Source organism: Podarcis muralis, chromosome 1 (assembly GCF_964188315.1).
Source record: "Podarcis muralis chromosome 1, rPodMur119.hap1.1, whole genome shotgun sequence".
NCBI lineage: Eukaryota > Metazoa > Chordata > Lepidosauria > Squamata > Lacertidae > Podarcis > Podarcis muralis.
Window position 1 is genome coordinate 75,652,346 of NC_135655.1, and position 14,464 is coordinate 75,666,809.

The window sequence follows — 14,464 nt, forward strand, 5'->3', positions numbered from 1 at the left end:
ACAAATACCTAGGTAGCTGCCTGTTTAGTTCCACATCTTTTTAGAAGGCACAACCTAGCACAATATGTTCCTGGAACAGGAAAGTGCAAAGCAATATTTGTTCTCCATTATGTACACTAGAACTGTCATCTTATATGAATCAACACAGATGTAAATTAAATGGGCCTTATTGCCCTGTATCTGTGTAGAACTGCAGCCTAAACGTCCATGTGGGGGAAAGCATTTGAATGGGTCTGTCCCCATCCAACAGCCAGATCACTTGATTTTCAAACTCATATATTAAAAGAAGGAAAAAGTTTGGTCTCAAGATCTTTTATGGTTGGTGACTTTGGATGCAATCCTGACTTTGCAGAATGAACAACTTATTTTCTTTAAATGGACTCAGGATTATACCCATATTATTTTGTTTATGCATGTGTTTTCATTCAGACATTTTGCTTTTATTTTTTCATTTTTACAGGCAGCACCCCTAAAATAACAACTACCACCACAACCTCAAATCATAGGTTACCTAAACTAAATTAATGGTCGAAATGTATAAAAAAATTGTCCAGTAGCACCTTAGAGACCAACTAAGTTTGTTCTTGGTATAAGCTTTCGTGTGCATGCACACTTCTTCAGATTTCGTGCATGCACACAAAAGCTTATACCAAGAACAAACTTAGTTGGTCTCTAAGGTGCTACTGGAGAATTTTTAATTTTTTTAATACATTTCGACTGCGTCAGACCAACACAGCTACCTACCTAAATAAATGGTCTAAGTGAAAGTGGTTGCCTTCCTAAGGCTATAGTCACCTGCATATGTTTCAATGAGAATAAGCCCATTGAAACCATTGGCACCTTGTCCCAAGAAAAGTATGCTTAGACGTGGGTTGAAGTACAGATAAGTTCTTTGACTTGCGAGCTACCCTTTCACATATGTCAAAATGTTTTAAATGTTCTTTAACAATAAAAATCAAATTATTTCATTTATAATGGTTAAAGTAACTGATTTCACAAAATTGTCACCATACATGGATTTACAAACAGCATTAAGGAAGGCCATATACCTGCTCTCATAAACATGAAAACCTAAAGTAGTACAGGCTCTAAAAGGACCATAGCACTCAGCTGAGACTAAACAGGGGATACAACTGATAAAGAAATGTATTATCCCTTTTCACTGGATTCAATATCAGCAGTTTCCAGATGACAGAAAATACCAATCATCTATATTGCCATAAGATGATTCACCACATTTCCAGTGCTGCTTGTATATTAACTGTTTTATTTCATGTCTTTCAGGGAAGTGTGAATCTGTTGAATATGAAGATCAAGTGGTTTACAAGGGTTGTGTTGCAAATGTCACTTTGACTCGCTGCGAAGGAATGTGTCCAACATCATCAAGGTGAGTATGAATCAGTGTCAATTTGGCCAGCCACTATGACTTTTGTCTTATTACATAATCAAAAGTAATAATCTGTAAATATTACCAAAGTCAATTATTTCCATTGCTATACAGCAGCTAGATATTATATAGTACATTGCATTCCATTATCCTATATTGCATTTCTTTTTTAAGATATAGTATATAACTTGCTTTAAACTAGTGAATGATCGGTTCTGGTACTAATATTCCCAGTTATGGTTCTGCCATTCCTGTCCCAAAATCAAATCCTACAGAGGTACAGTTCACATTATTGTTTATTTATTTAAAAGATGTGGGACCTCCATTTAAGAAGTCCTGTTTATGAACGATTCAGTTTACGAACTCCACAAAACCGGAAGTAATGTTCCAGTTTGCGAACTTTACCTTAGTCTGTGAATGGAAGCCGAATGGTAGAAGGGCACTGGTGGCGGGAGGCCTCATTAGGGAAAGCGCGCCTCAGTTTAAGAATGGTTTTGGTTTAAGTATGGACTTCCAGAACAGTTCGTAAACCGAGGTACCACTGTACCACCTTTCATCAACAAATCCCAGCATAATTTACAACTTGTTAAAACAATCTGGTATCAATAAGTATTATAAAAACCACAAAGCAGTACAATGGTGCTTGCAATAGCAGGATGGAGGGCAATAGTATTCTGTTCAACATCTCTTGCTCTTGGTAATTTCTGAGATACTCCAGATCTATAGCTTTGTATCTTCAGGGTTTTGCTGCTGAACAGGGGTGGGGTGACATACCCTCATGGGTGAACTTCTGGGGAGCCACATGTGGATGATAGGTGGGGCCAAGGCCCAAAATGGGCAACTTCAAAGCCACACACACAAACACAGAAATCCATACATACACACTCCTAGGACCTTCTCCCAGATGAAGGGTATTTTTATCCCCAACCGCTCCACTGCCCTGCCCCTCACCCACCTGGCAAGTGGAAATGCTGCTGTTGTTGGGAGGTGAGGAACATGGCGTTCCCCCCTCCTCATTGGCTACTCCTGAGAATGGCAGGGAGCGAGGCTAACTTGTGCAACCCCCTCACATAATAAAACATCAAACATTAAAAACAGTTGGCAGTTCTTGCAGGTTTATCGGGGTGTCATATGAGCCAATTGCACATTTTTAGATGTTTTATTATGTTTTTATATTTTGCTGGAGGCCATCCAGCCAGATGGGCAGGGTATTATTATTATTATTATTATTATTATTATTATTATTATTATTATTATTCCTCTCTTTCACAGGCTAAATGTTGCCAAGATGATGGTACACACAGAGTGTGGGTGCTGCATGCCACTCACACTCTACAAGAAGGAGCTGACGATGCCTTGTCCAGACCCAGAGAACCCACATATGCCACTTGTTACAGAAATCATCCTATTTGGTGGCTGCGTATGCAACTACAATGGATGTACGCATGAGGCAGACTCAGCCTCCTCAACCGTACAGGGATTGTTTAGAAAATAATGATCGTTTATTACCTACTTTGCAAAAAGACATTTGACACTCAACATCCCTTCGTTCATATGGATTTCTCCAAGCTTTGGGAAGGCAGGCAGAGTATACTTCCAAGAAGACTGGTACTGATAACATCCTTGGCTAATTTATTCATCATTTCGGATGGAATAAATATCTGCCTTGCTCAGAAAGTTTCCAGCAAGCAACGTCTACCGGATTATGTATTGTAAAATAGTTAAATAGGTTTAATAAAGAGTTTAGTTGGTCATTCTCATTTTCAGTGGTGAGTAATTAATGAGCATGAGGACAGAGGTGCCTGGCGTGCTCTGGTCCATGGGGTCACGAAGAGTCGGACACGACTAAACGACTAAACAACAACAACAATTAATGAGCATACTCCTGTATATCGGCATTCCCTAATCTGATGGCCAAAAGTCAGGGATGTTGGGAGTTGTAGTCTAAAACAGCTGGGTGGTATCAAGCTGCTGTTTGCTACTAAGCAAACTCATTCTTTGAGCATGCATCCTCCATAGCCAAAACAGCACCATCCCTACACAAGAGAGAGAGGTATCATCAGGTTCAGGGAAGTACAAAGCAGCTATAGAAAAAATGTAGGCAGTGCTGAGGAGACCTTAAAAATACCTCCGTAAAGACTGAGCATGTTCAGTCAACATGGAATGCTGACTGATGGGTTGTGCATAAATCTGGAGGGGAGCAAGTAATGGAACAAACTATCCTAAAAAATGGCACAGCGTCTGGTTGGCTGGAATCCTGAACAGGAGCATGCCACACTGCACCATTTTTCTGAAGGTGCTACTGAATCTTGGAATGTTCATCTCTGCCATAATGCCAGTTTCTCTAACAAACACTCAATAGACACTATTAAGTGGCAAAAATAGAAAAAGCAGTCAGGTTCAGAGGAGGAGAACAAGTATGGCTTTGAAGGCTACGTGAAGATGCATGCCGATGGAGAAAGGGCATGCAAAGTGGGTGGGGAGATAGATGATAGATAGATAGATAGATAGATAGATGATAGATAGATAGATAGATAGATAGATAGATAGATAGATAGATAGATGATAGATAAATAGATAGATAGATAGATAGATGATAGATAGATAGATAGATAGATAGATAGATAGATAGATAGATGATAGATAGATGATAGATAGATAGAGATGATAGATAGATAGATAGATGATGATAGATAGATAGATAGATAGATAGATAGATAGATAGATAGATATAGATAGATGATAGATGATAGATGATAGATAGATAGATAGATAGATAGATAGATAGATAGATGATAGATAGATAGATAGATAGATAGATGATAGATAGATAGATAGATAGATAGATAGATAGATAGATAGATAGATATAGATTATTTATTTAACCACCCCTCCTCCCAAGATCCCATGGCGGTTCACAACATAAAATTACAAAATGATAATACAAAATACATAACCAATAACTCCCCTTCACACAAACACAATTAAAAATCCATAGACTGTTAATCAGCTGAACACCCAGTACTGAAAGATATGTAATGAAGGTGCTTTATAGGTCAAAACCAGCACTTTGAATTGGGCCTGGAAATTAATTGGTAGCCAGTGCAGTTGGGCCAGGATCGGTGTAATATTCTCAAACCGTCTAGCTCCAGTGAACAACCTGGCCACTGAATTCTGCACCAGCTGAAGTTTCTGAACTGTCTTCAGAGGCAGCCCTGCGTATAATTTGCTTCAGTTTTTGGCTCTCATCCAGTCCATTACTGAGGCAAGTCCAGCACATCCATTGCCTCATCTGCAAAGAAGTAGAGAGCTGTGTGTCATCAGCATATTACTGACAACATATTCCCGAACTCCAGATAACCACACTCAGCAATTTCATGTAGATGTTAAACAGCATAGGAGATAAAATCAAACCCTGAGGAACCCCACATTGAAGGCTCCATGGAGCCGAAGAGCACTCCCTAAGCATCACCCTCTGGAAACAACTATCCAGGTATGAATGATTACATATGAATGCACTCCTATGGGATATTGTGGAAGTGTGTAATGTTAGGATAGCAATTCATGCAGGTCATGAATTAAGGTGGAGGCACTTGGCTCATACCTTATCACAACAGATAAACAGATTAGGCTAAGATGCTTGTCCTAGATTTTAAGGGGCTTTGGCCTTAAGTGCAGATTGGTTTAGATGAAGTTGTGTATAAGGTTTCAGCACTTTATAAGAAATGGTTTCGTGCTTACATTTGCTTAAAGGCATATATTTCTCCCTCACAGTTTTCAGTGTGTTAGATGAATTAGCCATAAAAAGTGTTCAATAGATTGCCAATAAAGTCAGGATGCATCAAAACACGAATGGTGTCCCCATATTATTTTATAGAGGTGGGGATAGAGGAGCAACTCTAAACTTGTGCTTTCTTGATCAAGGACCAATATTCCAAGTCACGCATACAGAGTGATTATTTGGCAAGCTGAAAGCAGCCTACCTCTCAATATCTTCCATAGAGGTCCACGCCGGGGCTGATTCCATGCTGTGTTTATTTCAGTGTGTTAACCTAAACCTAAGTGAAAGTTTCAGGAAGTTAGGGGTGAAAGCAGAATAAACTAATCTTAACAAAGAGCAATAATATTACCACCTTTACAAAATTGGAAGCTGCCCAGCATACCTGTGGATTTGGGGTGGGATTGCCTGAAGTTGCCTTCAAAATGACAGGTGAAAGAAAATGTGCCACAAAAGACCCCTCATAAAACGAAAACCAGCTCCTGGGCAAGTTGTGACATTAACGGCTGTATCTATGGAAGATCCCAGGTTCAATGCATGGCCTCTCCAGGTAAGGGTGGGAGAGAGAGCACCTGCCAGGTAGTGTGGACAGCAGACCAATCAGCTAGATAAAGCAATGGTTGGACTCTGGATAAGGCAGCTTCCTATGCTCATATTGAACAAGGCAAATGTTTTGCAATCTTAGCAGTGAGACACAAGAGCTGTACTGTTATGGGCAATGACCTCTTCCAAATCACATACATTTACACGTGGCTAATAAATGCACACAGAGTACTATTGATCCAAGAAAATCTGTATACAGTGGTACTTTGGGTTACATACGCTTCAGGTTACATACGCTTCAGGTTACAGACTCCGCTTACCCAGAAATATTACCTCAAGTTAAGAACTTTGCTTCAGGATGAGAAGAGAAATCATGTTCCAGCGGCGAGGCGGCAGCAAGAGGCCCTATTAGCTAAAGTGGTGCTTCAGGTTAAGAACAGTTTCAGGTTAAGAACGGACCTCTGGAACGAATTAAGTACTTAACCCAAGGTACCACTGTACAGTATTTGGTTGATACAGAGAGGGCTGAGATCACCTGCAGTGTGTTAACGTCCATCTTTCCTTAAAATGCTTCATGCATCTTACCTTTTCTCATTTTAATAATAATAATTTATTATTTATACCCCACCCATCTGGCTAGGCTTCCCCAGCCACTCTGGGCGGCTCCCAACAGAATATTAAAAACACGGTAAAACATCAAACATTAAAAGCTTCCCTAAACAGGGCTGCCTTCAGATGTCTTCTAAAAGTTTGACATCTGGTGGGAAGGCATTCCACAGGACGGGGGCCACTACCGAGAAGGCCCTCTGCCTGGTTCCCTGTAACTTGGCTTCTTGCAGTGAGGGAACTGCCAGAAGGCCCTCGGCGCTGGACCTCAGTGTCCAGGCTGAACGATGGAGGTGGAGACGTTCCTTCATTTTAAAAGCCAACCCCACTATGACACACTTTAAAGCCTATAGGCAATGCCACTACCCAAGTGATAGCATCACCATAGCAAACCAAAAGGGGCATCTTAAGCTTGTGTGAGAAGGACAGGACATGCAGCACATACTTTGGCTAGAACAGGACAAGGGGAAGGAAGATCAGTTAGGGTTGACTATGGAATCAATTTTCTATGCTGAGAAAGTATTTATAAACAAACATCTTCAGGTGACAAACCTTATTCCAAGGGAACTACTCCTAACCAAGGCTGCTTGAAAGTCCTCAGTAAGGCCTGAAATTATACTGCTCCTGGGGGCCATTTTTCAGCCGGAACTCTCTGGAACTCAATTCTGACACCTCTCAGGTGGATGCCATTGCTATTCTAAGAGAACGAAGGAGGCGTTCATGGTGAGTTCTGGCACCTTTTTCTAGAAAAATAGCACTGCTGCTCCTTTAATTCTTAACCCTACTTTTCAGCTTCACTTCCTGCTTCCTGTTTGGCCCTCCGTTCAGTACAGTGGTACCTTGGGTTAAGAACTTAATTTGTTCTGGAGGTCCGTTCTTAACCTGAAACTGTTCCTAACCTGAGTTACCACTTTAGCTAATGGGGCCTCCTGCTACTGCTGTGCGGCCACCGCGCGATTTCTGTTCTCATCCTGAAGCAAAGTTCTTAACCTGAGGTACTATTTCTGGGTTAGCAGAGTCTGTAACCTGAAGCGTCTATAACCCGAGGTGCCACTGTAAAACACAGCTTGCCGTTTGGGGACCTTGCAAGTTATTTTATAGTTGCAATATTTTCTTCTTTAAACAGCCATGTGTATCTGCTAATTGGCAAATCGCTATTTTCTAAATCCTAGATGCTTCTGACCTCAGACAGAACATTATGGCTTATATTAGCCTCATCTGCCATCAGCATTCAATCACTCCTGGAAGCTTGCAAATCCTTGTCAGGTTGTGGGCTTTTCTCCTAATTCAAACTTCTATACTTCTACATACCCAGGCAGCCTCTCTAGTAAACTACGGTACTACCTTATATTTGGATGCTCTCATTTTGCCACGGGACACTTATTATTTATTTATTTTTATTTTTTATTATAGCAGAGGTGCTCCACTAAAGCCTAACAGCTACTCATTCATTACATTACATGTCCTGCAGTTCTACTTCTGCCAAGCCAAGGAGTGGTCCTGAGACTTGCATGTGCCCTGCCCCCACCTCTTAGCACTACTAGAAGTAGGTGAAGTACAGATCCATGTGAGCTTCATTTCTGTCATTAGATCAGAGAAAATGTGAGCCAGGAAGCACTAATGCAGGGAGCCCAAGAGGCTAATGTCTTCATCCAACCTCACTCTAAGCAGATCCCTAAAGACCAGGAAACGAAAAAATAAAATAAAAAGGGAATAGCTTGGGGGGAAATGAGTGATATAATAATAATAAATAGCATATTTAGCTGGAAGGCGCTGAGTTATGAGTTTGCTGGCTGGGAAACACTCAAAAGTACTCTGCTTCAATGGTCAAGAGGACTGGAGAGTTGCAATAAATAAATCAGGGCCAAAGTCTTTGTCCTATGCAATCAGGCTTTCGTTTCCTCTGCACAGTAGGTGGTGATGTTTTGTATTTATCTAAATCGTAATTCTGAACGCTGACTGTAAAATGAAATTTTCACAGTTGTTAGCCCTACTAGGTAGGAAAAGAAGTCATGCTCTGGGAATGAAAAAATGAAAGGAATTTTTACTCTTCTAGCCATTTATTTTTTTCCATTAAAGATAACATGATTAGTTTTTTTATATATTTTCAATTTTTTTACAGTCATAATAATCAAAGCCCACCATATAAGCTTGTGATTTTTATTTTTTTTTACAAGTGAGATGACTACACATTACATATTGGAGTGTAGGCCTAAAAGTGCACAATATTTTGTCTTCCTGTTCAGGTATTTTCACATGTCAACAAAACAAATACTGTACCTTAATTACTAATACTGCTTTAGCCACAGAAACTGTTAACTTCTGCTTGAGATGGAGGAGGACACACAACTTTGGTAAATCAAGGTCATTTATCCCAATAAAGAGAAACTTTTTTTAAAAAAAAGTTTTCTTCAAAACAATGCCTATATGGCTCATATCAGAGGTGAAGTCTTGCATAAAGTTTGATTACTCATATATACAGTTGGTCATTGAGCCACCTATATTTAGAGTCCTTTTTCTCTATGAATGATATCCAATGTTAGTCATACTCTGAGAAAATCCACTGAAGTCAATGGACTTATCTAAGAAGTCCATTAATTTCACATGGCCTACCCTGAGTATAATTTAGTTAAGTATCACCCTTTGTGGATAAAACCACATTTATTTGCAAAAATTACACAAGTGAACAGTACACAAAAACAGTGTATTAAGGTGGAATTAAAAAGGAGACAAACTATGCTTCCAGTGGGACGGATCTATGTTAAAAATGAGATGGCCGTTCAGCATCTGCGATAAGACACACTTCAGAACACCTCTGAATGCTTAATATCATTTACAGTAGTGTAATCACAGTAATGCAATGGGCCTGTCATAATGACAACTCCTAAAAATTTCCCCAGTGATAGGAGAATGTAAGAGTTATTGTTTTATTATTTTACCAGGTTACACACCAGGTAGTTCCATACAATGTGCTTCAATATAACTCATCAAATTTGATTGGAGAAGTTGGTCAATATGATTCTGATCCAATAGCTACATTAAAAAGGAAAGTGGATTTTCAGTTTTTATAAGTTAATTCCAGACACTGGGACAGAATAAGCCACGTTGTTGTTTGTTAAAACGCCTTATAACTCAAACAGCAACTGTCACTTGTAATCAAACAACATTGTAGCTTATTTTACTTTTTTAATTTTTGCATTGCCTTCGTATATAATTGTAGTCATAAATTACTTCTTAAGGAGCTCTTCAGAGGTGTGTAACGGTAGTCAGTTTAACGATCATTCTACTTCTGTCAAAGAAGATGCCAGTTCCACAGCATGCTCCACAAATGCATAGATCTTACCAAACTACAGGTGCCATTACTACACTTTTTGAAAACAGGATTGTCAAGTTCTAGACCAAAAGTGTTCTGGTGACATGACAAGCATTTCAAAGCAATAAGCTTCCTACCCATCATACTTGCAGAAACCCACAGTGTATTTCAAATCTGAATAGGCTAAACTCTCCCTGATTAGAGCTAGTGGCTATCCCTATGATTCAGAAGATGTTAAATGGGGGAAAAAATACTTCTTCTTCTTTTTTTGTTAAACTGGAAAGTGCGGGGGGGGGGGGGCGGGCAGGAATACCAATGCCTTGGGTTGCTTGAAAAGTCTTAGGTAAAAGAATACTTCAAGTGATTTCTTAATTTAAAGTCAAAGTGTACTGATGTTTAGATGATCAACCAGAGCTTTGGAAAAAACAACAACAACATGTTGTACCCAAGAACCCAATGTGGTTTTCTTACTTAAGCATTTATCATGACGATAACTCTTTGGTAGTTCAGAACTTGGAGAAAAGTGGAGGCCTGGGATTTAAAGGAAGTCATTTGAGGATATTAAAATATGAATCAGAATATGTGCTTATGCCTCCAAATGTTCTTTACAAAGCAAATACTTATAGCCATCTTCAGATGTATCTAGATCCTTTAAAAAGGACATGGGGTAACATTCAATAGAGCAGGAATGGAATCTAGCCCTCTCTGCACACCAACTTCTCTTTCATACCTTTTTTTCCTTCTTCTAGCATGCCTCTAGCAATTTACAGTGGCATTTCCAGCGAAACTGTTTCATTTAGTTGGGATTAACCATACCTGAAGTGATTTTTAATAAAAACAACTCCTGCCAAAAATATATGAAGCACAGTTGAGTTGAGACACACAAGACCTCCCACACACATACAAGACCTCCCAGCTTCTTTGCACCAAAAATCTAAGAGTCATTTTATTTTTTTTCACATTTAAGTAATTTTATGTTGCACATATCATTTGTTTCACATAAAAAGGGACAGGTCCTTTAAGGCAGGGATGTGAATGGGGTGGCAATTATTTTTGCAGACACTGGTGTACAAAACATTTTTGGAGCAGGACATGGACAATGGCAGAAATGGAGAATCAGAAGGGGTTGCACATTATGGCTCAGAACTGTTCCGAAAGTAATTCACATAACCTTCGGGACACCGTTTCTTTACTTGTCCGTAGTGTTAATCTGTACATCTGGAAAAGAACAGAAGAACAACTTATCAGTGGCTGCCCCCCAAAAAACGCCCCCCCCAACACATTTATACAGGTAAGATCTGAATGGAAGTGAACAGTGGCTGGTGGTGTACATTTAAAAACACAAAATCTTTGCAACATTTAATTATTTATGTCCTGTTTGTGGCCTTTTCCTCATCAACTTTCTAAAGAAAGTTTTGGACCACAGGCTGGCTGGGCAAACGGGGCTCTCCTTGGGTTCTCAGCAGGGATGTCATCTAGGACCTCCCCCCGCCCCACAAAGCCTTACTTTACAGCGAGGCCCAAATGAGATGCCAGGATATTTTTGGTGCCCTAGAGGGCTGATCCCATGAATGCAACATCCAGTAATATTGTACTCACACCTGATGAAAGTGTTTCACTCACTGAGAGATAACCAAAGATGTAGCTAAGAACCAGTGCCAGAATTTGCCTATTGCCCCTTCTACCCTCTCCCCCCTCTTCTGTATCATGTATTTGGTATTGCAAGCCTTAGAACAAAGACTGTTCCATGACTAATCTTTGTAAGCCCTCTGGGAACTTTTTTAGGCTGGAGGGTGGGGTATAAACACCAATAGTGTCATTACATAGTTTAGTCACCAGGTGGCAGTGGACTGAGATGTATCTGTGTGGAATTAAGGAGTTTCCTTGTTTAAGAGAGACGGACAGGCAATAAAAAAATTTGTCTGGCTTCCTAGCTGGTGTGTCTCCAAAATCTTCCGCTGCAAGTATAAACTGGTGCATCGTTACCACTTGGCTCATTTCCCACCGCTCACAAAATGACATAAGAGTCATGGACTCATTGTTAAAACCGTGTTTATGGAAGACAATCTTACTTGGCTACGAGTGATCGCCAAAGACGACGACAACAACCATGAAAAAAGTAGAGCTTTTTGGAGAAGCAGTGCTGTATGTTTTAGTACAGCAGCATTTTAAAATAATCCAGTTATCCTTTAGAATGAAAATGAAGTATACTTTGGGCTGCACATAAGTATAAAGGGGGGGGGGGGGATAAGAAACAACTTCCACAAAGGTATCACACAAGGAAATAAGCTCCCTACGTAAAGGCAAGAAGAAAGTGCTAAAGATGTATGAGCATACAGAGAACGTCCCACTAGATGCTGCTACTGAGAGAAGCTGGCAGAAGGGTGCTCATCCTACCCCTTGAGGCAAGTGAACTTGAGAAACATGGTGACATGGGAAGCTGCCTCATAAACAGATCATTGGTCTAACTAGCTCAGTACTGCCTACACTGACTAGCAACCACTCACCAGGATTTCTGACAAGTGTTCCACTACCTAGAGATGCCAGCGACTGAACCATAAGGCATGTGCTCTAAGGCCCTTTACTCTTAGAGCTCTAGAGCAGGGGTCCGCAAACTTTTTCAGCAGGGGGCCAGTCCACTGTCCCTCAGACCTTGTGGGGGGCCAGACTACAGGGGGGGGGGATGAACGAATTTCTATGCCCCACAAATAACCCAGAGATGCATTTTAAATTAAAGCACACATTCTACTCATGTAAAAACACCAGGCAGGCCCCACAAATAACCCAGAGATGCATTTTAAATAAAAGGACACATTCTACTCATGTAAGAACACACTGATTCCCAGACCATCCACGGGCCGGATTGAGAAGGTGATTGGGCTGGATCTGGCCCCCAGGCCTTAGTTTGCCTACCCATGTTCTAGAATGTTCCAGTCTAGTTCAGCAGAGGAGTAGACTTGCATGTGGCACTGCACACAGGCAAATTAGTCACAGCAAAGCAGTTTTTACCACTTGTCTGGCAGGTATTATTTCCAAAGCAGGGTCTCAAAAGAATGCATTATGTCTTATGTTAACTGAGGAAGCAAAATAATTGCACGGCTCCTGGAACCATAGAACAGCCACAAGATATTTCACTCTGTCTTAGCTGATTGTTCCTAGAAAACAACCTCAGACATAATATTGGCTGATGCATGCTAGAGTCACAGAAGTGGGCATAGTGGTATATTTTAAAAAATCTCTTCCGTTTTGCTCTTCCACACTTTCAAAACATTCAGCAAGTAAACAAGAAGCCATTACCTGTGCCTGCAGGTTGGGTTCAAGACGCATCAAACATCCAATCTGGAATGATTTTGTGTGGATTATGCCGGCTCCGACAAAGTTAGCAGGATTGGGATCTACTTCTTCCAGTAACGCTGTGCCAAAGCCAATAATCTGCCAAAGGAAAGCCAAAAAGGGGATTTGAACCAGAGACCAGGAAAAAGAAAGAGCAGGTGGTGAGAAAGGAAGGAAAGGGGCCTTAAAAAAGATGGGCTTGGTCAACATGCTGAACACACAGCAGGTCAAATGGTGGTCAACAACCTCCATGCAGCCCCTCACAACCAGACTCTGAACTGGGGCTCCACAGATACATTCTTGCAGGAATGTCTCCAATTGTAGTGGGAGCATATCTGTGGAGCAGTGGTTCTTGCACTAGATTTCCCCCAAAATGCCTTGTATTAGACTCCTTGCATGCTTTCAGAATGGGTTATTTAAGTTTCAATAACTCAGCTGCTTTGATTGCTGGCTACAACTCATGAAGCTTCTACCTACAAAAAGCAGACAATAGACAGACATCTGGAAGAACCACCCTACGAAGTCTAGACCAGGCTTCCTCAAGCTCAGCCCTCCAGATGTTTTTTCAGCCTACAACTCCCATGATCCCTAGCTAGCAGGACCAGTGGTCAGGGATGATGGGAATTGTAGTCTCAAAACATCTGGAGGGCCAAGGTTGAGGAAGCCTGGTCTAGGCACAAACAAGCCTTTGTGCTCTGAAAGGAACTGGTAACATTTGGCAGTTTACATTTCATGTACTTCCCCCTACCACATGATTTTCTCACATTAGGCATAGATACCTGCAGGAAGAAAGCCTATTTATTATGTGCAGGTCTCTATGTGCAGAACCTTCCCCAGAACTTAGCACCCCAACTGCACATAGGCATCTCCACTGCAAATATCCATACCTCAGTTGTGTGTGTAAGTGGGCTTGTATGTGGATAAAATTTCCTGTATGCTTCTCCAGATTCTCTTTTGTCAGAAATGAGCAGTACTCAGAGAAAAGGCTCACAGTTGCACATGGAATGATATCCCGAAGTCAAAGCTCATGTCCTTTGGAGGGGCTAGGAAAAGAGCTTTTTTATTCTTATTTGCCCAGAACTTTAAAAAATGCAATTTAAACTGGGTTTGATTCTGCTGCAGTGTGTGTGTTTTTACATGCATTTACATTTTTGTTTTAACATTGCTTGACACATTTTATTTTATTGCAGATGATTTTTATTTTCTGGCAAAGCACCCTGGGAGCAACAGCAATGAAGTGTGCAGGTTATAAATGCCCAAGTAGCAATGGTGATAACGATCTCAATTGTGCGATCATCACCTTGTGATGGTGAGTAATCTTACTCGGCTATGAGTGATAGCCGAAGGAGGAGGAGGAGGAGGAGGAGGCGGAGGAGGAGGATAACAGCCACCTGCTACCCACCTTTGCCTTTGTAATTTCGGTATCCATTGGATGGTTTGCTTTAAAGATGTTCTGCACTTCCTGTTGAGGGCTGCAAAGTAACACCAAGGTTAAAGTAGTTAA

The 14,464-nt window shown here is 40.7% G+C and overlaps 1 protein-coding gene across 3 annotated transcripts in view; it reads right to left on the reverse strand.

Moving 5' to 3' along the window:
• Positions 1–8,460: 8,460 nt before the first annotated feature.
• The window catches only part of AP2A2 (adaptor related protein complex 2 subunit alpha 2), a 58,656-nt gene continuing 52,652 nt past the window's right edge, over positions 8,461–14,464 (reverse strand). For all 3 annotated transcript variants that reach the window (XM_077931567.1, XM_077931569.1, XM_077931570.1), the window contains 3 exons: positions 14,363–14,432; positions 12,925–13,059; positions 8,461–10,845 (listed from right to left, as the gene is read on the reverse strand). In XM_077931567.1, coding sequence (XP_077787693.1) covers positions 10,768–10,845; positions 12,925–13,059; positions 14,363–14,432 — 283 coding nt within the window. In that variant the 3' untranslated portion in view covers positions 8,461–10,767. The remainder of the gene's footprint in view (positions 10,846–12,924; positions 13,060–14,362; positions 14,433–14,464) is intronic.